Below are 24,684 nucleotides of genomic sequence, written 5' to 3'. Positions count from 1 at the left end.
CGCAGTGCTGAGTTCTCAGTTTAGAGTTCTGCTCTCTCCTACGTCATGGTTCATGTTGTCAGTAGCACTGCTCAGTGTATAGCACCGATTCTGTGTGTGTGTGTGTTTGAGTTATTAGATGTTATTGTGCTGTGTAATGCTGAACTGTTTCCTGCTTTCATTAAACACTGCGTGTGTGTTCCAGGTGTGGTGGAGGTGTATCGTGTGGCCAGGCGTGTGGAGCTGGGCATTAAGGCCACGGCCGTGTGCTCAGAGACGCTCCAGCACCTCCTGAAGGACATCGGCCGTGTGTGGAACAACCTACTGGGGTTCATGTCCCTGGCCGATCTCTCCGTGAGAGAGAGAGAGAGAGAGAGAGAGAGTGTGTGTGAGGGAATGATCTGGCCAATGTGTGTGTGTGTGTGGGGGGGGGGGGGTGATGCTGTGGGAGACAGGAGGGAGACACACTCTACAAGCTGTCTCCACTCCACCCCACAGTACAAAGTCATGAAATTTATGAAGGGGAGGTGTGTTCTGGGGTGGGTGTGGGGTGGGCGGGGTCTGTCCCCAGTGTTGTCTGCTGCATGTCTTGCTCCATGTGGACAGTAGCAGACCAGGTTTTAATTTCAGCCACAGGTAAAGATATTAAACATAGACGTGTGTGTGTGTCTGTGTGTGCGTGGTTGTGTGTGTGTGTGTGTGTGTGTGTGTGTGTGTGTCCATGTGTATGATTCCAGCCTGATGAGAGCTCTTTGGACTTCTCCTCCTGTATCCTGAGACATGGCATTAAGAATGCGAAGGAGCTGGCCTGTGGAGTGTGTCTGCTGAACGTGGACTCACGCAGCAAGGTCTGAAACACACAAACACACACACAGTCCAGATGTAATAGTCATTTATCCCTGTTTTAACTCTGCTTGTCCATGTCTTGCTGTATTGGTGCAGTACTAATGAGGCCCAGTGTGCAGAGTTCACCACGTGCTAACTCTGGGCTCATTAAAGTGTGTGAGTGAGACTGACCTTTCCTTCGGCTTCTGGCCGTTTTGCAGAGAACAGAAGAGAGCGTTTTTGGACGCCTGTTTAAGAGAGTATGACTCACCATCTCATTCTTACTGAACTGCTTCTGTTTGGCTCGGGGAGGTTAACACACTGTCTGCGGTGCCAAAATGACTCACTCTTCTGTATCCACACACCCACACACACCTTACTCTCACATGCACGCCCCTCTCTGTCCGTATAGGGCTCTGGGGTTCCAGGGAAGGGGTCAGCTGTCAGTCAGGCTTGTCATCTTGGCACCTTGGGTTGGCGGTGGTGGACTTTTCTGGAAGGGGTGTGGTGGTAGTGAAGAGGTCCCAGTACACACACTGACCTCCAGTCAGTAAAGCCCAGCAGTGCTAATGTATCCAGCCGTAGACTATGCCCAGTGCTATAGTTACCGACACACTGAGACACACTACCGTGTGTTTGAGCTGCATGTCCAGTCCACAGAACCACAGAACCCTTCAGAACCCGCTGCTGCCTCGTGGCTGAGGTACCCTGTGGTGCATTAGCTGGTGTTAGGCTGCAGTGGACAGACGAGGAACCCAGACAGCCATTTAGGGCTTGGAGGGCAGGATTTAAAAACAGCAGATGGACCCCAGCCATCTATCAGTCCGCAGCCCGACATGGGGGCTTGCCCAGCAGCGGAAAACGTTTCAGCCCGAACCTGACTCCCGATTAATAATCCACCAACTTTAACGATATGGCTGGAAACAAGACGGACAGATCTCAGGAGCTGTCTACCCTTTCTCGAAGGCACTCGGTATGGCGTTGGCATCTGCTAAGCGTTCTGGTTCTGATTTGTGGTGTTCAGGGTGTTGCTGGAGTCGGGAGTGAGGAGGGTCTTGGATACGGGGTGGGGTGAAGGTTGGTCTCTCTCTCTGGGGTTGAAGATTCCTCATGGTGGACGGTTCCTCACGTCTCTGTGGTGTGAGATCATCAGGAACGGGCAACAGCTAGAGACGAACAGACAGGCTTAATGGTCAATACTTCAAAATTGTAGTTTTCCTAAAGGAATATTAAAAGCTACATTAATCTTTAATCATTTTTAAACATGATTGCAGAGTGTTAAACACAACACAAAAAGGTTCAAATATGTTTGAGTGGTTGCGTCCAGCTCTCACTCTCCGTGTGGTGGCGTTTTCCTTGTGAGTTGCCCGTTCCTGGGAGCGTCAGATGCTGTGAGATTCACTCTTCAGCGTCTCTGTGATAAAGTTTCTCAGCGTTCCAGAGAGCTTCACTCACATTCACAACATCCTAACAGTTCTTCTGCTTCCAGGCGCTGGTTAAACCTCCAGGCTCAAAGCTCGGGGTAAATATGTCTCTGTATTCTGCTTCCTGATGCCCCAACAGGCCCTCTCTCCTCACTACACATGTCCGACAGACCTTGAGCTGACCTTTTGAGCGGAGCGCGCTGACCTTTCAGCGGCCCGAGTGCAGAGACGCCGATCGCTGCCGTGCCTTGATGTTCCGCTCCACATGCAGAAAGAATGAAGATATGAACGAGAAAAGGAGATGGAATTGGGGGATGAGGGATTAGGGGATTATTGATGAGTGGATTAGTGATTAGTTTTAAGATGGGGAGGAGGGCGGGGGTCACGTGACGTGCAGGTCGGTGCCTTTGCGTTTGGAGATGGAGCGAGGCTGTGGTTCAACAGTGCTGGAGTGCAGCGGCGCCAAGTGAAGTGTTGAGAGTGTGGCATGTGCGTACAGCGTCTTGCTGAGTGGGAGGCTGTGAGTCAGCGCTCATGACTCACCGCCACTCTGGGGCTCAGTGCAGATATTTCACCAGAGACGCAAACCTTTGATCTGCGTAGTGCGTGCGCAACACACACGCGCACACACACACACACACACACACACACACACACACACTCCCCCCCTATCATCTCCTTTTTGCAGCTGTGCCTTTCAGGAGAGCTCCAAATTGGCATCTCGAGCAAACTTCACAGAGTTCTGCTTTTCCTCCTCCATATATAGACGTCGTGGGTGAATAACTCAACTCCATAAAGTCTACAGACTGCGTCAGCAGGACGTGGCGTTAAACCTGATTAACCATGACTAGAATTCCACTGAACGACTTGCACCTGGTGTCTGTTTTTAGTGTTCCTCCTATAGAACTGTAAGCGGATTAATATAGCTAATGCTTGGTTGCTAGGATACTTTCTCTTTTCTTTTTTTTTGGTTGCTAGGATCAGTGGTTCTAAAGTAAGTTTAGCTGTCTGTAATACTGCCTGTCTGTTTCCCCTCTGCCTGCCTTGGACTCAGGCCTTCAACTCGGAGACGGACAACTTCAAGCTGACCTACGGCGGCCACCAGTATCACGCCAGCTGCGCTAACTTCTGGATCAACTGTGTGGAGCCCAAGCCCCCGGGCCTCATCCTCCCCGACCTGCTCTGAGCCCACCCCCACCGCTGCTAGTAGACAACGCTGGGCGAACGGCATGGCCAGGCTCCTCCCCATGCTCAGAGGGGCCTGACTCATGAACGTTAGCTGTTATGCCACCCCCACCTGTTTCTTCAACTTAGCCGGTGAAGCTCTCAAAGATTTGCATGTTTGTAGGAGGTGCGAAAGGATGTGTGTGTGTGTGTGTGTGTGTGTGGAGAGGGCCCACCTATGGGGATAATTCCTATAAACTCTGCTATATGTGGAGGCAAAGATGTCCTTATTTATTGTGTGTGTCTGAGGGAGAGCAGTGAAGCATCTGGTTGGCTGGTTTGGTGAAGATGTACTGTGATAGATGTTTCTCTGAGTCTGACGAGCTTTCGTGATGATAACCAGAGCGACGGTTCAGTCAGGACTTTGACACACCTTCCCATAAACATGACAACCTACACAAGTGTCATGTGCCCATGACTTACACTCTTGAGTTTGTCTGTCACGTGTTTATTTTTCACTCTGATTATTAAATTATGTATAGGTCGAAGGCACTTTTAGATGTATGAATTCAGAAACTGTTTTCTCCTCATGTCTGTATTTTGGACAGGGCTGTTCTGTGTGTTTTGCTGGAACTCCATCTCTAACGGCTGGGTCTTGAAGTCTGAAGTCTGTCTCTCTTTGGTTTAACTGCTTTTGAAGGATCTTTGAACAAACATCACAAGAAGCTACTTAAAGTGGCTACCTGCCCTCTTTGTTAGTGTGAGACAGTGCGTTTGAATGTCCTGCCCTTGTTGTGACGTGTGTCTGTCTGTCTGTCTGTCTCGCTGAACACTGATGTGGTACTTGAAAGGATGGCAAGGCAACTTGAGTCAATATTTCTGGATCTTGTTAGTTCTTGATTCAACTGATTCTACTCTGATAATAAATTAACTTACAAGCAGCACTCTGAGTGGTGACATGGAGTTTAGCCTTGACTGCATCTATTAAACTGCTTTAATGTACTAAGACTCGTCACTCCAAGTTCTTGAAGTTTTTATAAAAACTCTTCTTTACATCCAACCTGAGTTTTCTGTTCTATTCCAGCGACACCTGCTCTGTTTCTGTTGTAAACTGCAAATGTGAAGTCTAATGCAAGTCAAACCATCCGGGAAAGGAATGGATTTGGTTAATGTGATTAAACTGCTGGAACAATGCAGACAGCGAAGGAATGCTGTTGTCTTTTCTGTGTGTGTGTGTGGTGTGTGTTGACACTCATGACTGACAGGACCCTGCAGTTTCTTTTTTTTGGTGAGTGTGATCTGGAGTCTTTCACTCCTCGCGTTTCTCAGTACAGTGAGCACATATGTAGAAACACAACATACATGCATATAGAACAAAGAAACCATTTCCTTTTAATGGTTTATTAACAACACAATAGTTACGTCTTCACTTCTCAGTTTCGTTCTGCATTTCATCCACGATAAAGAATAACTTGCTTATTGTCTTATTTTTGAACTCTGCCAGACTAATCTTGGTGTTAAATCGTCTATTGAAGACAGCTTTATAAGAAAAATCAAGCACTACATTATTTATAAACAAACACATTGTTAGAGGTCCAGATGTTGGAGGAAAACCAATTGCATCCATTTCCTGAAGTATTACCAAACTGTGTCTAATTTGTTTGATCCTCACCACAATTCCCAAATCCATGGAATTTCAAATTTTTTCCATAAAGATTCTTTTGGAATACAGCAAATTCCTAGCATGTCACATATTTTATAATCAATCTGTCCGAATTCTTGTGCCACTCAGCAGTGCCCATTCCTTCCCAACTAACCCTATCTCTGGTTGAACAGACCAGTCCGTACGTGAATATGTTTGAAAATGCCACCAGTAACGGAGAGGACACTCCGAGAGTGAGAGTGGAACATCATTACAGCAGGAATGTGGGTGGAATCTGAAAGGAAAGACTGAATGCTGAATCTCCGCTCTGCCTTACGATCTTCCAATGCCACTAGGTCACAACGTCAACCTCCTACAGACCGCTCTGGTTCTGTCACTCCGGACGAGAATGTAGTGATGTCACGGCGGTATCAGCCAATCCGGTCGAGTTTGGCAGTCCGGTCTGCTTGCCTTCCTGTCCCCTCGCCCATCGCCACCATAACAACAGCACCCTGCGCCTCTTCTACAGGCCCCAGTAAGGCGCCAGGCCGCGGCGGTCTCGCTCGTACACGTCGGGTATGATGCCGTAGGGCGTATGCACCATCTTTACCGATGTCTTGCCAAACAACTTCCTCTCATACTCAATGAGCTGGCGCCAGAAGCCACCGTTGGGCCGGATGACAGGCCGGCGTGCCTTGACCCAGGCGTGCGCCTCCGCCAGAGAGACGCGGTGGTACTTCATGAGGTAGGCCAGGCAGAGGGAGGCGGAGCGGCTCACGCCGGCCGCACAGTGCACCAACACGGCCCCACGCTTGCGGCCCACGCTGTGGATTTTGTCGGCGACGCTGTCGAAGTACAGGGAGATGGGCGAGTGCGGCATGTCCGTCAGGGGCACCTTCATGTACTCCATGTGTGGCCAGTTGAAGTTCGGCAGTTCGATGGTGGCGTTCACCACACACGTGATGCCCCTGGACAGCAGGAGGCTACGGTTGGACGCCACGTTGCCACGGCTGAGGAACAGCGTGGGCGTGATCTGGGCGATGCCCCCCAGGAGGCTGCCCGTCTCAGGCATCAGTCGGGGCATGGCTGGGGGCACCACGGAACTGCGCTGCGGGTGGTGCAGGTGGTGCGGGTGGTGGAAGCCCTGGCTGCGGGAGCCCATGGAAAAACGCAGGCAGGAGACAGAGATGGAGAAGGCCTGTGGAGGAGCCAGGATGGGATCAGATCTCCTCGCTCATCCTGAAGACGAGCTGTAGCACACCATCAGACGGATCTGAAACAAACAGGACCTTTAGGGTCAGGACACGGCTCAGGGCTTGGGACAGAAAGGAATGACACTTCCCTCCGAGACACACCAGATGACTCAATGTGTTTAACACAGCGAGATGACATGAGACTGAGATGCTAATCTCAGCTAATTGCTGCATTTGGCCAGCAAATGAGGACATGCTAATTGGTCCTGTCAGTCAGGGTCTGGCACCGTTTACAAAAATAACCAGGAGACGCCTTAATAAACAAATAACAACTCAGGTTCACCACCCTGTGCTCAGTATGACATCATAACCTTGAGTGTGATGTCACAGGCTGAAGTGAAAATGTGGGGAGATTTTTTTTTTTAAAGTTTGTCTTATTTTAAAAAGTGCCTTTCAGTTTGCAGCGTATAATCGGTTGAACAACTGGACAGAAAAGGACTACAAGTGTCTACGTTTACCATACGCCTTCATGAAAACAGCTTTTCTGAAACACCAGGTAACAGCTCCGTCTGAAAGGAAAGACTTTCCCAGTCCAGATGGTCTCACCTTATATAACGATTCTGTTTCAGAGCATACTGAAGAGAAGCAAGTCTGCTGTGTACAGACGTTGCCGCGTTAACAACGCCCACCGTGAGCTCTTCTGTTAGTGGAGGAACTCTGCAGCTTGTCTTGTCTTGTCTTACTGTTCAACGAGGACATTTGCGTTGAGACATCGTCAGACAGCTTGCGCTTCTGTTATACTACACACAACAAACCACGGCCGCACACCACAGCGTTGACCGCTGACGCACCGACAGTCTGAGCACTCCTGCATGTCAAATGCCCCTGGCGAACAGCTGCCCCCAGGGAGCCCAGCTGTACCACGTCCTGTTCCAGACAGGAGCTACGGCTGCACACTGGGCTGCCTACTGTATTCTCCTGCAGACATGATCTCTTTAATTGCTCTGTGTGTACACACACACACACACACACACACTCACACACACACACACACACACACACACACACACACACACACACACACACACACACACACACACTCACACACACACACACACACACAGGGCCACCCCAGCTGTTTCCCTCCCTTCATAGACACGCCTCCTACTGAGTCACAGTCACAGTACATTTACAACAGTGTCAACACAGCTGTTTGTTTGGGAACATCTGGGCCTTATGATACAGAAGCCCAGACAGTATGGACGTCCCTGACTTCTGACCTCAGTGCCAGCAAGTCACTTCTCCAGGGAACTATATCTCCAGCAAGCTCCGCCCTCCCAAACATATGGCTATGTTTTTTCTTTTTTGACTACATAGCTTCAGGGAGCGTTGCTATGAAACCAATGTGGCACTGAAGGGTTGCTATGAAGACCTTGTGCGGAGCCAAATGCTGAGGTCGGCATGGGAATGCAAACTGACAGCAGTATGGTGGTGTGACTCCAGTACCACGGCCTTAATGAAGGTTGGGACGTCAGAGACATGTCCTAATAAATCTCAGTGACCCAGAGAGAGCAGCAGCTCACCGCTGAACACAGCAAGAGTGGAGGAACGAGGACAGTACCAGACAGAGACAGACAGACGGAGGGAGAGAGAGAGACAGACAGGATAGGGAGGGAGAGAGAGAGATAGACAGACACAGAGGGAGGGAGAGAGAGAGAGAGAGATAGACAGACAGGACAGGGAGGGAGGGAGAGAGAGATAGACAGACAGGACAGGGAGAGAGAGAGAGAGAGAGAGAGAGAGAGAGAGAGAGAGAGAGATAGACAGACAGACAGAGACAGAGGGAGGGAGAGAGAGAGACAGACAGGACAGGGAGGGAGGGAGAGAGATAGACAGGACAGGGAGGGAGGGAGAGAGAGAGATAGACAGACAGACAGACAGACAGAGGGAGGGAGAGAGAGAGATAGACAGACAGAGGGAGGGAGAGAGAGAGAGAGAGAGATAGACAGACAGACAGACAGACAGAGGGAGGGAGAGAGAGAGATAGACAGAGGGAGGGAGAGAGAGAGATAGACAGACAGAGGGAGGGAGAGAGAGAGATAGACAGACAGGACAGGGAGGGAGAGAGAGAGAGACAGACAGGACAGGGAGGGAGGGCGAGAGAGACAGATAGAGATGAGCAGGAGAGGGAGACAGCGAGAGAGAAAGATTTGAGAGAGGGGGGGGGGCGCTCTTGCTCACTCAGTTTATCTTACTTCATAACTCAGTAGCTCGGTTATAGCAGTCTGGCATGGTAGGCAAGCAGGTGTGCAGTGTGTTTCCGCAGCTGTGTGCTAATGTGTGTGTCTTTGTGTGCGTGTGTGTGCAGTCCACCTGTGAGCACTAACTGCAGTGTGAGATGTCTGCAATGGACCCTGCGCTCCAAAATGGCAGCAGTGTTTCTTCAGCACCGAATGTGGAAACAGGAAGCGCACACAGGACCCGCACAGCCCGCGCCACCGCGCACACACGGCGCAATCAACAAGTGGCCTTCGCTGTCCGGGTTACACGCACCTCTCCGTTAACACACACATGCGCGAGCAGTTCTCATCGTCTGTAATGGGAGAAGCGCTCGTGCGTTTCAAACATCCGCAATATATTTTTGCACACATTTCTGCACGTGCAGGCGAAGACTGGCGATCCGATGGGGATCTGGCCGGAATGGACTGCACGGGTAACGAGCATTTTTCAGAGCTGTGTTCAGAATATCATAAACACGCGTGAACAGATGTCCTCACGTGCCATAGAGGTGTGGAGGTGGTGGAGAATCAGGACAACATGGTACGCTGCACGGACCAAAAGTAGCTCGAGCCAATTATCCCTGCTCCCTGACGGCAGAGCAACGGGCGGCGCGCATCTCATGTGTGAACGGAGCAGGTTGCCACCAGTGAACGAAGCAACGTAGCGAATACGTCTAAAGATTGTGAGCACGGGCGCGTATGCGGCACGCTCACACGTTCCAGCGTGTTCTGATCGAAGTCCTAATCTATTACATCATAATGATGCGATGACCGACAGCCTTTATTCAGACACGCCAAACAAACTTAGAAAAGGTCATTTAAAGTAGGAACCCGATCCGCTGAGGTTTAAACCACCCAGACCCCACGTCCATCACGGAATAGACGTGCTCTTCTCAGACAGGCGCATGCATGGAGGTAATGACACGCATGTGCTTCTCCCCTCACGCGTCCCGCGCCCATTACGACAGCGTGCGTGTTACTCTCAAACGGCGAGCACGAGGCTGCAGAAGTAGACCCAACTCACCCGATCACTTCCAAACGCGGGCGTGAGGCGGTCGGTAAGATACGGGAATGTCTCTCCACACGTCTCAGCAATCCTCCATATTAGCAGCTCGAAGGAGAGGAGTGCACGCGCGCGGCTATGGCGCGTGTGACAACAAGAGCACACACGGCACGGAGACGCGCCTCCCCTCCGCCTCACGCGACCGGAGCGAACAGCCATCACGGACACGCAGATGCGCGTACCGCTCCTGCGCGTACCGCTCCTGCGCTCGCGAAGAAACCAGTCAACGGTGTCATGTGTACACTGCCCTTACTTGTTGCGCACGAGACAGTAGGTTTCGTATCACTTGAATACTGTAAGGTAGTGCAATGTGTGCGTGTCACATAGGGAAGAATTATATATATATAAATATAAAACACATTCTAGTACTGTAAAAATGACTGCTGTAACTATAATAGACTACAGTTTACAAACCCTCTATTTAAATGAAAGAAGTGTTAAGTTCCGTCTGAGCTGTGTCAGTGGAAGACTTCTGTCCTACGAACACACAATCCTGCTCGGTGCCTTATGGTCATGACCTGGCAACGTGCCCTGGCCAACCCGAAACGTAACCTTATGGTCATGACCTGGCAACGTGCCCTGGCCAACCCGAAACCCGAAACGTAACCTTATGGTCATGACCTGGCAACGTCCCCTGGCCAACCCAAAACGTAACCTTATGGTCATGACCTGGCAACGTGCCCTGGACAACCTGCCCTACTCCTGTGCCACAGCGTGTCAGCCATGCTACGTCTGTCCCAGTCCTCTGACTGTGGGAAAGGGCCCAACGTTCATTCTAAGGTGGAGTAGTTTCTCTCCTCTGCGGCCTGAGGAATCTTTCTGAAGTCCAGAGCCGTCACACTGTGATTTGACCAGATCCAGCTGCACATAGTTCTTGTTTGGAAGTGGAAAGCTCATGTCAAAAATACTAATATTTAATGCAATTCACTTTTCTCTCATATTGCACAATGAGACCACCACTAACTTTTCTAATTTCTCAAACCATGATAAAAGTACCATTTCAGTCTTTAGCACATTGTATATATGAAGTACAACCTCCAACTCGTGGCTTAGTGGAGTGATGAGACACAACAAAACCAATAAACAATGTGTTCTGCGTTTAAAAAAAGGTCACATGATCTCTTCAATGGTGGTCGCTCACTGGGAAGGCGAGAGAAGCGTTCAGAGAGGTGCTGACAGCCTCCAAACTCCTGCCCTGGACAGCCCGGCTCTGTTCAGTCCACACACTGGTGAAAGAAGGGGAGTCACTTCGTGAGGAGCGCGGGGTCACAACACAACCCCAACACCCATGAGCAACAGCACAAGCAGGGAGGCTCAGGCTGACAGAGTCACTACGACATCAGCACAGTCCAAGATCTCATTAAACCACTGGGCAGGAATGTAGAACGCCATGCCGAGATCATTCCAGTGTCCTCTTATGAGAGCTGGAATAGAATCCGAGAGTCTGTGCCAGGAATGCCATCCTGGCCTCCACAGGGGTCATCGTCTGAGACCAGAGGCCACACCCAAGCCTAGGAGCAAGGGGCACACAAGCCCGTGCCATCATGCACCTGGTCTGGGAGGAGGAGGTCAGCCCGGGACGTGCCTTGCTCACTGTGTAATGATTTTCTAACAGTCAGCGAGAAAAAAAGATCCCAGTTGAATTACAAGGACTATGAATAGTACTGACAGCTATTTCTGGGCCGTGACGCAGTTCATTGTCATAGATGTAGTAGGAGAAGTCGGCTGGAAAAGGGCTGAGAACCAGACACACGGCGGCACACTACACTTAGCCGTGTCCAGCCAGGACAGCAGCGCAAACGCCCATGACCAGAGTGTGCGTGCGCGCGCGTGTGTGTGTTTAAGCTGCATCAGGACAGTCCTGCCGCCACAGTACACATTGATTAAAACACTCTGGACCTGCAGACTGATGCTGCTATTGTACACGAACCAGTCAGCTGAGGTCACTGGACTCTGTTGAAGAGAAACTCACGGCTCATAAGAAAACAAAGCCCAGGCTTTACTGTCTAGATCAGGCGTGCTGGAAAACAGACCCATTCAACAGCCTACAAACAGCTGCTGACTGGCACTACACTGTGGTGCCTTAACCAGAGGGACAGTCACGACTCGTCAAGCCCCGAACATGAGCACAGGCACCAGGGGGAGAGGAGGAGTGCGTACGCCTGCTTCTGTGGGTGTGTGTGTGTATGTGGGGGGGGGGTAACATTTGATACCCCCTCCCTCACCCATCCTCTTTTCAGCCTTCTGTTGCACAATGCCAGAGACCTGGTTGCCAAGGAAACCCTGCATGTTTACAATGGCAAAGGAGTTCACCTCTGTTAATGGCTGCCTCACAGTACTGGCTGAGAGGAGGGGCACACAGGGGAGGATGAAGGCTCGTGTCACAGCAGCGAGACCGAGCACTGCAGCCAAGTGGGAGAAATGTCACGGCCCTTTCTGTTTACACTCTGATTGGGGGGAGATAATGGTCTCAGGATAGAACCGATGTATTCCTCACTCCAAGTTTCAAATCAATGGTGTGTGTGTGAGAGAGAGAGCGAGAGAGAGAGAGAGAGCAAGCGAGAGAGAGCGCAAGGTGGTAGTGGTGTGGAGTGTTCTAGAAGCTTTTCTCTCTGGGATCCATGATGCAATTTCCATAAAAATGAGTCAACGAGTGGGAGAGACATTAAACAGCAACTGTGAAAACACGGGAAGGCTGTGAAGTGGAACAGAAGATGAAAGAGTTGCAGAGAAAAACGTGTGGGGAGACGGACACCCAAACGACACAGACACTGGATATTTACAGTGATTGGCAGCTGTCTCTTTTCAGCGTGACTTGCATACATTTGTTCGTATGACGTTATTTGGGATTCAAACCCATGATGTTGAGGTGGGCAGCTCCTGGGGCGACAGGTGTCGGAACATGACTGGACGGTGCGGTGGAGGACACGCCCCATGGGGGCAAGGTGGCGTGAGGCTTTGGCCCTCTTGTTCAAATGTAGAGCCTTCTCACCCCACAAAAACCACGGCCAGGCCGCCCGTAGTTCAGCTGTCACTCAGCCTCACGCCTTCAAATGAAACCCCAAGATGGTGTCAGAGGTGGAGAGATTTGACTTGGCAGGAGAAAGCCTGAGACACAGGGTGAAACGAACACACACACGAACACACACACCACTGATGCTGAGACTCGTTTAGGTTGCTGCTCATCACCAAAGGTGAGATGTGGAGCGCTAATCAGGACACAGATGCAGCGTGGGAGACCCCTGACCATCGCTGAGCTTCCAGAGAATGAACGCAGCTAACATCCACGGAACATAACAGCGAAAACAAGAGAGAGACTGTGTTGGGGAGAGAGACTGGGTTACAATCAGATTAACTGTGTTGGTGACTGTGTTAAACAGTGACTGTGGTAGAGAGCCGAGCTTGAGTAGTAAGTTTGACCGTTTTCTTACCTTACATTAGATGTTAGATGTTTCATCACAATATTAAAATGTAAACCATGTGAATAAACAATTATATTTGATTTATGGTAGAACAAAATGGTTTCCAAGCCAGTTCCAGACGTGCTCACTAGCTGCTGTATTTGCACCTGCACTCACTCGCTGGTTTTTAACCTTCTACAGGTGCACCATTACAGCGCAGCAGACTCTGGCCGTGTGATGGTTGTGGGCGTGTAGGCGGTCCCAGGCACCCCAGTGCTGCTGGGTCGGACTGGGTCACTGCTGGGTCGGACTGGTCCACAGAAGCAGGGTCTGTTCAGAACCACTGATTAAGGGCTGGTAGACGGCTCACTGTGGGCTACTCTTAACTCTATAAAAGGTGTTTACACCCCCTGCTACATGATGACTGTAATAAAGTGGCATTTTTAATAATGTTGTGTGGAGTCTATATAACTCAATGACCTCTTTTGCATATTTCTGAGCTATTGACAGACAAAAATACCATTTTCAGGTGATGAGCTATGCAGAACAGACCCACACATTCCAAAGTACAAATAAGTCTCCAGCCTAAAATTCACCAGAACAAAAGAAAATATTTACTTGTGTAGTGTTACAGCACCATGTGATCATCAGTGAGTCCAGCCGCTGCACACTGAGAAATTCATCGGAACTCTCAGTGATGCAGCACACATTGCTCTGAGGGTCACTTTACACACACCACTGGTCATGTTTCACACACACACAGACCATAACATCAGCGCTGACGTCCAACGTGAACACGTGCAGTTATCACTTCTTCAGAGAGCCGTGGTCTGGTCGCTAGGCTACCACACTTATGCTTTGTTAACGTAGCCCTCCTTGATGAGGAAGTCGTAGATCTTACGGGTCTTGTTCACGTCTATCTTGATGAGGGATCGTGCCTGCGCGAGGCGTAGACCGCCCTGACGCTGGCACTCGCTCAGCAGGGCCTGTTTGTACTCAAGATATGCCCCCGGCACCAGACGCACCACCTGACACAACTGAGGAGTGAAACAGAGCCAGGAGAAGATGAGATCAGTACACCTGCACCGCTACTTCAGCTGCGAAGACAAAGGGGAGTGAGAAGCAGGGCAATACCTCTTTTTCTCTCTCGTTGAGTTTTTCTGTACCTGGCAACCCAGTTAGGTTCAACGGAGGTGCACTTCTCCTTCCTGTGAGAAAGGACAGAAGGAAGTGAACTTGACGCTGGACTGTCCAGAGAGCTCCGGTCTGACAAACGCAGTGTGTTTGCGCAGGGTCCGTAAGCATGTGACCACCTGTGTGTGTGTGTGTAGCAGCGTACCTGAGGTTGTGATGGTACTGACCACAGGGGTAATTCCAGCGTCACTGTAAGAGAACAAACATTATCTGAGCACACGGGCATATTTGCACACGCGCACACACACACCCCCACACACCAAGTGAGTCATCGCTGTTTTGGCAAAATTAAGTCCCAATATGGACAAGCATTCAAAACCAATTTATTATGTTTGAGACAGAAATATCAGTCTGTGGGGGGACATCCAACACCACTCCCACATGACCAGCGTGTAGGACTGAGAACGGAGAAGACAAGGATGAAGAGGAAGAGGAGGGTCTTACATGGCGGCCTGCTTGTGCAGCCACTGTTGGCAGGTGCCGGCGTCGTGGACATACTGCAGCACTTCCCCAAGCAGGGTCCTCTTCCTGCGCTCGTCCTCGCGGCCCCTCTTCACTCGCTCGTACACCCTGGCCCCTGCACCACGGACACGTGCCTCACCACATAGTCCCGAGCCCCACACCGCCAAACCCCCACAGCCCTTAGGCTTCACAGACACGGGGCACACTGGGACTCCGCCGTGTGCCAACGTGAGGACTCACGAGTGCGTAAGAATGAATCTAGGAGGGGCAAAACTGTCCCTCGTCAGGACAGAGAGACTCTCATTGCTGTTATTACATTAATGGAACTGAACTTGTAGGCTGTTTACAAAGTAAACATCTGTAGAGCAAAGCACTGGCATTCTAAAAAACAAAGACGCAAAAAAATGAGATTGGGGAAAACACTCTGAATGGATGGGCCAAAGGTCAACCCCTGGACAACGACAATAACAGAATTGTTGAGAAAAAAGGAAGGGTTTGTTTAATCTGAGAGCAAAGCTTTGTCTTTCATTACAGAGACAAACATCAAAGCCAGTCGAGGACTTCCTCAGACCTGAACGCGCATCGATAATTTACAAGCAAATGCTAAATAACCTTTAAATCTGACATTCCCTAAAAGAACCAGGAGTTACAAACTCAACATTAGTGCTCTGACATCTGAGATCTGGATATCACAACTGTTTTGATGTCCTTGTACATGATAACCTCACTAATTAGGCCCAACGTCCATCTGTCCAGATGATCTTGGTCCTCTAATGTGCTTAAATTTAGCAGTTTCTCAACAATTCTTACAGTGTGAGAGTCACATCTTAAAAGGACCAGTCACAGAGTCCCCAACCCACAAGGTCAAGATGTCATTTTTATCCAAACAGAAAACAAGTTTCATTTTTCAACACAAATTAAACAAGTGATTCATAAATCACCTGTTTGCACCTGCTCCATTGTAATCTACTCCAGGCCTCTAATCCATTCTGAGCCCTTAACCCTGGATTAGACTGATACCCCTGGCTGTTCTGATGACGGTGTGATCTTACCACAGAAGGACCGGACGCCTTCACGCCGGTACTCCTGAAGCCGGGATATCTCCCTCCTCAGCTCAAACTCCACTGGGACACCGAGAGACACAGTGAGAGACAGACAGATCACAAAACAGATCTCAGATCTGAGAACAGATCTCTGGTGCCCATTGCTGATAGCCATGACCTCTTAACCAGCTACATCCCATGTGTTGCAGTAACAGGGAGAGGGGGCGGGGTCATATGCTCCACCCATGACACACCCACACTCCCCCAGTAACCAGAGCCACTGGGAAAAGGGTTTCTGTCCCAGATGAATGCTGGGATGAGAGCATCACATGCGGGAGTCACACGCGCGCGGGTGTCTTACTCACACGCGTGACTCTCTATGAACTTGTCATGCTCCATTGGTCCCGCCACCCTGGCGAAGCGTCTCATGATGTCATACAGGTCCTGCACCTCCTTGGGGTAACGTCTCTCCAGCACTGCGCATGCGCACACACGCACACACACGCACACACACACACACACACACACACACACACACACACACACACACACACACACACACACACACACACACACACACACACACACACACACAGAGAGAGAGAGAGTGAGGAGGGATTCTGCTACCCCCACTCAACGTGTTTAGTGGAGAATATGCACTGAAACCAGTACGCACTGGTTTGCACTGAAACCAGTACGCACTGGTTTGCACTGAAACCAGTACGCACTGGTTTGCACTGAAACCAGTACTCACACCTCAGCCTCACACACAGACACGCGAACAGAGACAAAAATGCACGCGTGCGCGCGCGCACACGCACACACACTTTCAGGCAGTCTCCATGACAACCAGTCAGCACCTCCACGGTAACCACTGCCTCTTTTGTCTTGAAAGAGGAGAGAAGCACGGCAGCAGTGAGCTGATACAAACAACCAAAAGCACTTCACACAAACAAACAAACAAACAAAAACGCAACTGGAGAAGAGAGTCTGAGAGTCTGAGGGTCCGCTCCGCACTCAGCGCCGTGGGCTGGAGCCTCGTCCCCACCATCCCTGCTCCAGACAGACTATTGTGAGCACTCACACACTGGATATCCATTAGTACCCTTCTCCTGAGGAACTGCCCGAGCTGTGGGTCTGTGGATGCGTGGTCAGAGTGATGAATTCAGAATAACTTACTCTGAAACTTTCGCAGGTTGATGAGTCCGTGATCCCGGACGATCCTGAAAGAGATACCACCGCCAGCATCAGTCTGGACACGGCACTACACGACATGCAACACGCTAAACTCTGACGCGTCACGAAGCCCAGGAGCACCCGGGCCACTCACACCTGCGCGGTTTAAAACTGATTTACAGCCGGACGGCTTATTGCACAGTGTTGAGGGGGAGGTGCCTGACACGGGTCGAACACAATAAGACGGAGACCCACTGGGAAGACATACCAAGGTCAGGAAACATAACACACTCTTCCAGGCAATTTTAGCCCGTCTCAGCTGTTTTACATTTTTTGTCTTTATATTTTATATTAGGCAAACATAACTAATATTTGAGTACTATGCAAAAGTCTAGCTTTCAGGCAACAGAAGGGTATGCGACACCCTCTAGTGGTCAGGGCCGACATTGCACACTCACCTTTTCCTCCGCTTCCTCTCGCTCAGTCTTGAGTGGTAGATGTCCACAACCGCCGTTTTAAGGGCTAGAACAACAAGCGTGAGATGGTCAAACAGAGAGCTCGCTCGTGCACACTCCCGCTCGTGCGCTCATGTCGTGGGCTGGTTCTGAGGCACGTTTCCGGGACATCGGTGCGGCTCCGTTTACTGGCCATGTTCACACAACCCGTGAAAGCGGTTCACCATCTGCTCAGGTGTTCTGAGCAGGTAACACACCTGAACCTGTAGCGCCGACCCCCCTTTGGACTGGCAGGTAACATGCGCGGAGCATTTAAATGATCAGATTATTACTTGTGCATATTTGTAAGTGTTTGGAGCCTGTAATTCTGTAACTGAGCGCAGACGTACTGAACCGGACTGGTTTTTAAACTCACCATGAAGAATATCGGAGTCGTCATCAACAAAATCGATATCTTTCAAATCCCATTCAGCGTAGTTATCAAACTCCTTAAACACAAGACAGAGCCTGCATTAGCAAGCCATGTACAACGGAAATAATATGCATTCAGTTCAAATCAATGTGATTCGTATTTTCACAACAGACATCTACAAGTCAGAGGTGACACTCCGGACAAATATCCCTACAACTCCTACGACGGTCTCACACACAAGATACATTAGGAGCGGAAGTAATACACTATAAGGGTCGTGATATTCAAATCATTTTAATACATACATTTTAGTACACAAGCATGCAGGACGCGCAGAGGCTGTGTGTGTGTGTGTGTGTGTGTGTACGCACACACAGCTGTTTGGCGGTACACCACAACTCCACGGCCCCAAACACTTCTGTAACAACTCCCAAACCTTCCCAAGCAGGGATTTGTTTTCATCTCTACACCCTTCATCTTCCCAGAGGAATATCCACCCTCGGCTGCTGGCCCTCTGCCTTTACTCCGTACACGCAGCCGGTCGTGGAGTTCAGAGCTTTAACTGCTAACATGAACTAACTGTTTGGTATGTAAACAGTAGATCAGGAAGATAAGGTTTACCCAGCCACTGTACATTTTCAACTTTTCCATAAAATTTAATTTATTAATTGTACACACATTGCACCAGTTGAGGTTTGTTTGTTGTAGTTGCAGGAATTCCTACGAGCGCTGCATAGCAGTAGTCGAGAACACACACAGACGCAGAGGGTCGGACTTGTGCTGCTTTAGTATTATTATTATTAACGTTAGAGCGGAACCTAGACATGACTCGGTCATGCAGCCCCGTTAAATTAGGGACAAAATGTGTGTGAGCGGATACGTTAAAGGCCAGAGCCTGCACACACCTTTTGATTTCCGAGCTGAACTTTTACGTTTCATTAACACGGACATTCCAGGTTTTAAACAAAACCCCTTTGTTGGGATTACAAACCTCTCTCGCGATTTTGTTTTGAAGTTGTCTGACTAGCAGGTGCCAGATTCCTGCTACACCAAGATGCTACAATCATACCGGCTGATCCATGCGACTGTTTGGTGCCCCACGCGCAGCGCGTAACGCGCATGCTGATAGCGGCAGTGCTGGAAGAACGAAGCTACAACAAGCCCAGAGAAGCCTGAGACGCAGTTATTCAGAAACACCCTTCCTCTCCCACTGAAGTCATCAGCTTCAAAAATGATGCCAAGCGAACATCGTGACCCACTGTAAGAGCCATATTTGCTTGATTAGTGCCATTAACATTTGCAGCTCACGTGTGCACACTGACCCAAGTACCGGCGGGCTTGTACGCCCGGCACTTTCACAAACCTCCTACAGTGACGCACTTCCGTGCAGAACACACGGGCTACATTAGAAACTTTAGAAAACACAAGAGCTCTGACCTCCATGAAGTCTGCTCGGGCAGGCATGTAGCCAGCCATGTCCCGCGAGAGCTGAGAGTCAAAGGAGGGTCTGGGGGGGTCATCTGTTGCTGTGGGAGGCAGGAGAGACACAGCAACCATGTGTCGGTTTTATTATGTATAACATGTATAGCTCCGCAGACAGGACAGTACCCGTGCACGGCAGGTGAGGCTGCAGGATGTCTCGTACGTTTGAACGGGATGGCGGTGTCTGTGGTGTGGGCCTCCTCCGTCTGCCGGAGACTGAGCAGAGTGGAGGAGAACAGGGGATTGTTGATGAAGTTCTTTATGTAGTGGCCTTCACATTCCTCCTTGGTCCTGGTCCGCATTTGGTAGGCCACATCCTGCCTGGAAGGGAATGAAGGCAAACGTAAGACCGGACAAACCCAACAACGCGGTAGGGACGAACACGTCAGTCCAACGGTGTGTTCAAAACAAACTGGTTCAACAGATATAAATAAATCCAGATTTATAACAAGTTAAAATTCTACAGACAATACTATTAACACATCACTTTTTGTTACATTCATTTGCTTTTTAAACATAATTGGTTTCAATAAGTCATTTTTTGAATGACGGCTGGAAAATGATGATACAGCCATATTGATACCGAGTGTCCAGTGGTTTCAGAGATTCTGTACTAAATTTATTTGGCCTTCCTGTGGGATCACACTCTGTAGAACATAACCTGGTTCATAATCTGATTCTTCATCTCATGTGAGCTGCACTTTATAGAATAAAAAGTCAAAACAATAATCACTTAGTGACTTATTGCACCTTTAAGCATTTGAATTTTGCTTCTGTCGTCTTGGTGCATGTGCAATAGATAAAACTACCAGGCCACCTGCACAGCATTCTGTTCTCCATGTCAGACCTGCCACCACTCCACAAGCCCAGTACACCCACAGCTCCCAGTCACTAGGACTCACAGGGAACCTTACACAAGGCCTGTACTATACTGACCAGTTTCCAAAGCCACAGTCCATGACGGCCTCCAGGAGAGACCTCTCCTCCTGGGCTGTCCAGCCAGGCTCCAGAATGGGAAAATCCGACGTCTGGAAGAAACAGAAGGTGCCTCCTTTAACCATTAAAATTCCAAACTTCATGTGAATGATAAAATGTGCAAGCACACACATAAACATGCTGGTATTGAGAGAGAAGTATACACATCCTTTTTCTCTTTCTTTTTTCAGAGGAAAGTACTGGGTTGTTCATATGTACCCCTCAACACTAGATTTCATATTTAAATACGTTTTAAATAAAGTCTGTGTTATGGTTTGACATTATCAATAAATTAGATTTTTCTTACCATGATCTCATATTTGTGGTCACTCTGGTGCCTTTTATATTCATAACCCCTAGTAAAACACTGCAGAAACACACACACGATGTTACATTTGCATTACGCTAGCGCGCGTACGCACGCACGCTCTGGTACTGTAGTTTGACTAGGTGGAGATCCGCACCTGGAGACACAGGAGGAACAGCGGTGGTGCACAGTCTGCACATTTAATGTAGGGCTCCACCAAATACGACGAGCAGCCTCCACACAGTGGCTTGTCGAAAGGGTCGCCTGCACACACACACACACACACCTTAGACAACTCCTACAGCACTGCTACACTGCACTCGACGTGGAAGAAACCAAAGTAATTGGCTATGCTAACCTAGTTAACCTAGCTAACATCTCCTGCAGTAAACCGACCCACACACACACACACACACACACACACACACACACACACACACACACACACACACACACACACACACACACACACACACACACACACACACACACACACACACACACTAGCTGAGACAGTCTTACCCCCGAGCGATGTTAAGCGCTCCATGTTGCTCGTGTTCGGGTTACGCAGCCTGCCGTGTGTTTGTTAGCCAGCTAGCTAACGGCTAACTCGCCTTCTTATTTTCAAGCTGCTTTATACGATTAACTACCAGCAAAGTTTAGCGCCAGTCTGGCAGTCAGACTACCACCTGTACGTGAACGTTACCATAACGCTACATATTTGAAACAGTGCCTGAATTACAGACACATGTATGATTTAACACAGCACTGCAGCATAACTAGTGAGTGTCGCCCTAAACAGCGCCCCTCCGCTGCTACGGCCCCGCTGTCTTAAACAGCGCCCCCCCGCGGCCCCTGCTGCTACGGCCCCGCTGTCTTAAACAGCGCCCCCCCGCGGCCCCTGCTGCTACGGCCCCGCTGTCTTAAACAGCGCCCCCCCGCGGCCCCTGCTGCTACGGCCCCGCTGTCTTAAACAGCGCCCCCCCGCGGCCCCTGCTGCTACGGCCCCGCTCCCCTTGCACGGCCACAAATTGAAGCACGTTCAAGAAGGAAAAGCAAACTTAGTGTACTGGAACAAGTATCGTACCGAGCTATAAAAAACACACAATGAGGCTGCGAAATAGACAAAAACTGGCTATTTATTCAAAGGTTGTGAAATTAAACTGATATTAATGCTTCGAATGATTTATGTAATTACTAAAAATAATAACGCCAAATTGTGTAATACTAAAAGTAACTTATATTTAAAATTAGAACTAGGCTATGAACTAGGGCTGGATTTTAGACTGCGTACCCTGACTTGAAGGTTGCATGATTAATTAAAATTGTGCACTAAAAGTAATACAGAATTTTATACAACTTGCAACAAATCCACTGGAACATAAACTGGGCGAACACGTTTTAGTGACGTAGTCTCAGCCACTGAAGCTCCGCCCACACGTAGATACGTAGAGAGTCTGACAGCCATGTGGCGGAAATAATCATAATTAAGATTTAAACTCTTTAAAATCTATAATTTTTTTTTACGTCTGTCGTGTATGTGCTGTATATTGGCACAGTGCGCCAGCCAGTATGAACGCTGTTGTAGTGGTCCAGTGCCAGCACGCAAGAACAACTGTAGTCCTAGTATGCTGCACTACTTTACTGACAGTAACCTCTATACACGTTCATATAAATGCCAGTTTATAATCAAAGAGGAATATCACAATTCTACAGTAATACTGTTCTAGGTGTGATGGGGTCAATATGTTACAAATGTTTATTAATTAGCTTTCAATTTAATTAAAATGAACATAAATAAATCAAATATTTTACTGTTAAGTGTTTAAACCAAGAAACATTAGACTAGTGTGTTTCTAATTATACTGTTTCTTGAATTACAAAAAGTATATTAATGTTTTTGAAAATGGTGCAAAAAGAAAAAACAATCCAGTCTTTGTCAGTCAGACGCTAGTGTGTTATTTTTCGGAGGATCTGATGGGATTTTTGTCTTCGTGTTTGTGCTTTTTTCTTTTTTCCCTTCAGATACTTATTCATATCTTCTTCCTCCAACAAGCTCTCCACCTGCTGAGACCTGTAGTGTCCCACACCACCCACTGTCATGGCTTCTGAAGATCCGCCTAGACAAAACAACATTGAAACGTTTCCTGGACACTGGAAGATGATGCACCTGTGAGTCTCCAAAGAGAACTTGCACTTTCCTACCGTCAGTGAAAGTGTGACTGTCACGAGACTGAAGGGGGAGTGTGTTCTCGTGCGAGAGGACTTGTGGAGGGACACTCTGCTGACCGGAGGGCTCCACTCCAGTACCGTCCAGCATGTGACTAGGTGGTGTGTCTAAATGAAATGATTAATATGTGTAACCTTTCAGAGTAGAAAGGTCGATTCGTAAAATCAAGATTCATTATTTGCTGGACAGGACATCCACAAAAAACAGATCACTGTCCAGTCCAGCAGTTCCATGATAGGATTTGACAGCTATGTGAGTCTGTACTTACACATGTTCACAGTGTCCCCGTGAATGACCGGGTTTTCATAGGATGTCCTAGAAAGAATGAGGTATGAGATCAGAACTGGGATCAGAAAACCTCCCAAAACCCCCAACAACGGTTAACTTCAACAGATCACCTGGGGGAGGACTGTCCTCTGCTGTTAGTCAAAAACGGTGTACACCTCCTCAATGGCATGGAAATATTCTCAGAGATGACACAGCCGCTGAACCCAAATGAGTTGTCCTGGCATGGTATGGGAAACTGGAAAATAAGTGTCCATAGGTTTATCGTTATTTATTCCATAGACTTATTGTTATTTATTCTGTAGGTTTATCGTTATTTATTCCATAGATTTTTGTATTTTTCTATTTGAGTTTTTATTTTGTTAAAATGGCCACATTTTGTTATTTTGGGTTTAAAGTGGCTTTCCCACCTCAGACATTTATTTATTTATACATGTTTACCTTGTCATCCTTCTCGCACTGCACAGGGGCCTGCAGGAAACACACAATGCTTAAAAGGAATGTTTGCTTTTACTGTGAACAGCAAACTCTACGTGTCAAATGTATAGTTCTGGATGATGTGTGAAGCCAGTTCAAGCCCATTCTAAGCATTATAATACAGCGCAGTAAAACATAGGAGGCAAAACTCAGCGTATCCGAGGCCCAAGCTCAGTGCACACTGTGCCTGAAGGACTAAGAACATGTTAGCAAAATTTAAAAAAAGGGATAAAATTGTCTTATTTCAGCCAAATCTCAACAGTATTTAATTCCATTACATAGAAAACAACAGTGCAAAATCAACGTCCAATTCACGATGACATGATGTAACATACAGCAGCTGCATGGGTGAGGTGAGTCCCGGACCCTGCGTGCTCTTACCATTCGAAAAACCAATTTTTATAAATGTAAAAATTAAGAGATAAGAACCATTGTCTTAACTTTATGAACCGTCCTCTCAACTTAAATCCTGTTCCCGTCATCCCTGTGCTAAACGCAGCTCCCTGAAGATGTGAGAGTTTCATACTGAAGTAGGAGTGCTCACATACACGTGCACATGTGCTAATTCTAACAAAAATGGAAAACGTCCCACACAAGTCTTCTGAAAACCCTAAAATAGCAAACATCACAAAGTTTTGCAGGATTGTAACCAAACTGTCTCATTCCATTTACAGTCCAATTCTGAGAACTGTACCTTTTCCAGTTGATTATCTGAAAACGCCATTTTAGTTATCGGTTTCTCTTCCTACAGGAAGTACGCATATATTGTGCGCCTTTCTGGTATGATACATGGCATTTAACAGCCGCACAAAACCACTGTGATGAGCCAGGATGACTAATTCTGAGAGTTAGAAGACATTTGTGCTGAAGCGATTCGCAGCTGTCCCAGGCTGATTTTATTTGCACCCTTGTGTCGTCCTTCTTGAAGACATGACTTGCTAATTGTAGCAGGCATGTTGGGTGGGTTCCAACCATTTCCTGACTGCAGCGTAAGACGCATCTCAGCGACATCTCTGTCTAAATATAGAGTTACAATAATTGTGACTGTCTTTGTAATCCAGTTCTAATCCGGGTGATAGTCATATCAGAAATGGTGTCATTATGTAAAAAGCATATAGAAGCCTTTAATCCCTAAAGATTTCCTTTAGTTAACAGCATCATGGGAACTCGCCTGCCATGTCAGGTGTATTTACACCCACCACTAGCTGGATCAACC

At 48.5% G+C, this 24,684-nt stretch overlaps 4 protein-coding genes across 12 annotated transcripts in view; 1 reads left to right on the top strand and 3 right to left on the bottom strand.

Moving 5' to 3' along the window:
* synrg (synergin, gamma) overlaps nt 1–4,588 on the top strand; it is a 34,232-nt gene extending 29,644 nt beyond the window's left edge. For all 7 annotated transcript variants that reach the window (XM_027024696.3, XM_027024695.3, XM_081699810.1 and 4 more), the window contains 3 exons: nt 185–333; nt 717–827; nt 3,283–4,588. In XM_027024696.3, coding sequence (XP_026880497.2) covers nt 185–333; nt 717–827; nt 3,283–3,414 — 392 coding nt within the window. In that variant the 3' untranslated portion in view covers nt 3,415–4,588. The remainder of the gene's footprint in view (nt 1–184; nt 334–716; nt 828–3,282) is intronic.
* Nucleotides 4,589–4,783: 195 nt separating this feature from the next.
* dusp14 (dual specificity phosphatase 14) lies at nt 4,784–9,737 on the bottom strand. 2 transcript variants are annotated; one of them, XM_027024707.3, is made up of 2 exons: nt 9,531–9,737; nt 4,784–6,307 (listed from the first exon to the last, which is right to left on the bottom strand). In XM_027024707.3, the coding sequence occupies exon 2, from the start codon at nt 6,194–6,196 to the stop codon at nt 5,558–5,560; it is 639 nt and encodes a 212-aa protein (XP_026880508.1). In that variant the 5' UTR covers nt 6,197–6,307; nt 9,531–9,737; the 3' UTR covers nt 4,784–5,557. The 2 variants fall into 2 exon arrangements, with proteins under 2 accessions (XP_026880508.1, XP_081556285.1); XM_081700159.1 differs by lacking the exon at nt 9,531–9,737 and adding an exon at nt 6,834–7,982.
* A 3,824-nt stretch (nt 9,738–13,561) lies between these two features.
* Nucleotides 13,562–21,295, bottom strand: tada2a (transcriptional adaptor 2A). Of its 2 annotated transcripts, XM_027024715.3 has the most exons (15): nt 20,999–21,295; nt 20,634–20,740; nt 20,477–20,536; nt 20,131–20,222; nt 19,358–19,515; nt 19,150–19,238; nt 17,716–17,788; nt 17,304–17,367; nt 16,849–16,892; nt 16,035–16,145; nt 15,679–15,750; nt 14,609–14,741; nt 14,310–14,353; nt 14,105–14,178; nt 13,562–14,007 (listed from the first exon to the last, which is right to left on the bottom strand). In XM_027024715.3, exons 1-15 carry the CDS (start codon nt 21,021–21,023, stop codon nt 13,822–13,824), a joined length of 1,332 nt encoding a protein of 443 aa, XP_026880516.1. In that variant the 5' UTR covers nt 21,024–21,295; the 3' UTR covers nt 13,562–13,821. The 2 variants fall into 2 exon arrangements, with proteins under 2 accessions (XP_026880516.1, XP_081556284.1); XM_081700158.1 differs by lacking the exon at nt 15,679–15,750.
* A 302-nt stretch (nt 21,296–21,597) lies between these two features.
* On the bottom strand, nt 21,598–24,410 carry LOC113586530 (uncharacterized). Its single transcript, XM_081699588.1, has 6 exons — nt 24,163–24,410; nt 23,433–23,462; nt 23,105–23,229; nt 22,975–23,021; nt 22,682–22,813; nt 21,598–22,596 (listed from the first exon to the last, which is right to left on the bottom strand). Exons 1-6 carry the CDS (start codon nt 24,190–24,192, stop codon nt 22,427–22,429), a joined length of 534 nt encoding a protein of 177 aa, XP_081555714.1. The 5' UTR covers nt 24,193–24,410; the 3' UTR covers nt 21,598–22,426.
* Nucleotides 24,411–24,684: the final 274 nt, after the last annotated feature.

This window comes from Electrophorus electricus, chromosome 17 (genome assembly GCF_041902795.1).
Source record: "Electrophorus electricus isolate QZ-2024a chromosome 17, ASM4190279v1, whole genome shotgun sequence".
Lineage (NCBI taxonomy): Eukaryota > Metazoa > Chordata > Actinopteri > Gymnotiformes > Gymnotidae > Electrophorus > Electrophorus electricus.
This window is presented reverse-complemented; position numbering and strand designations above follow the sequence as displayed.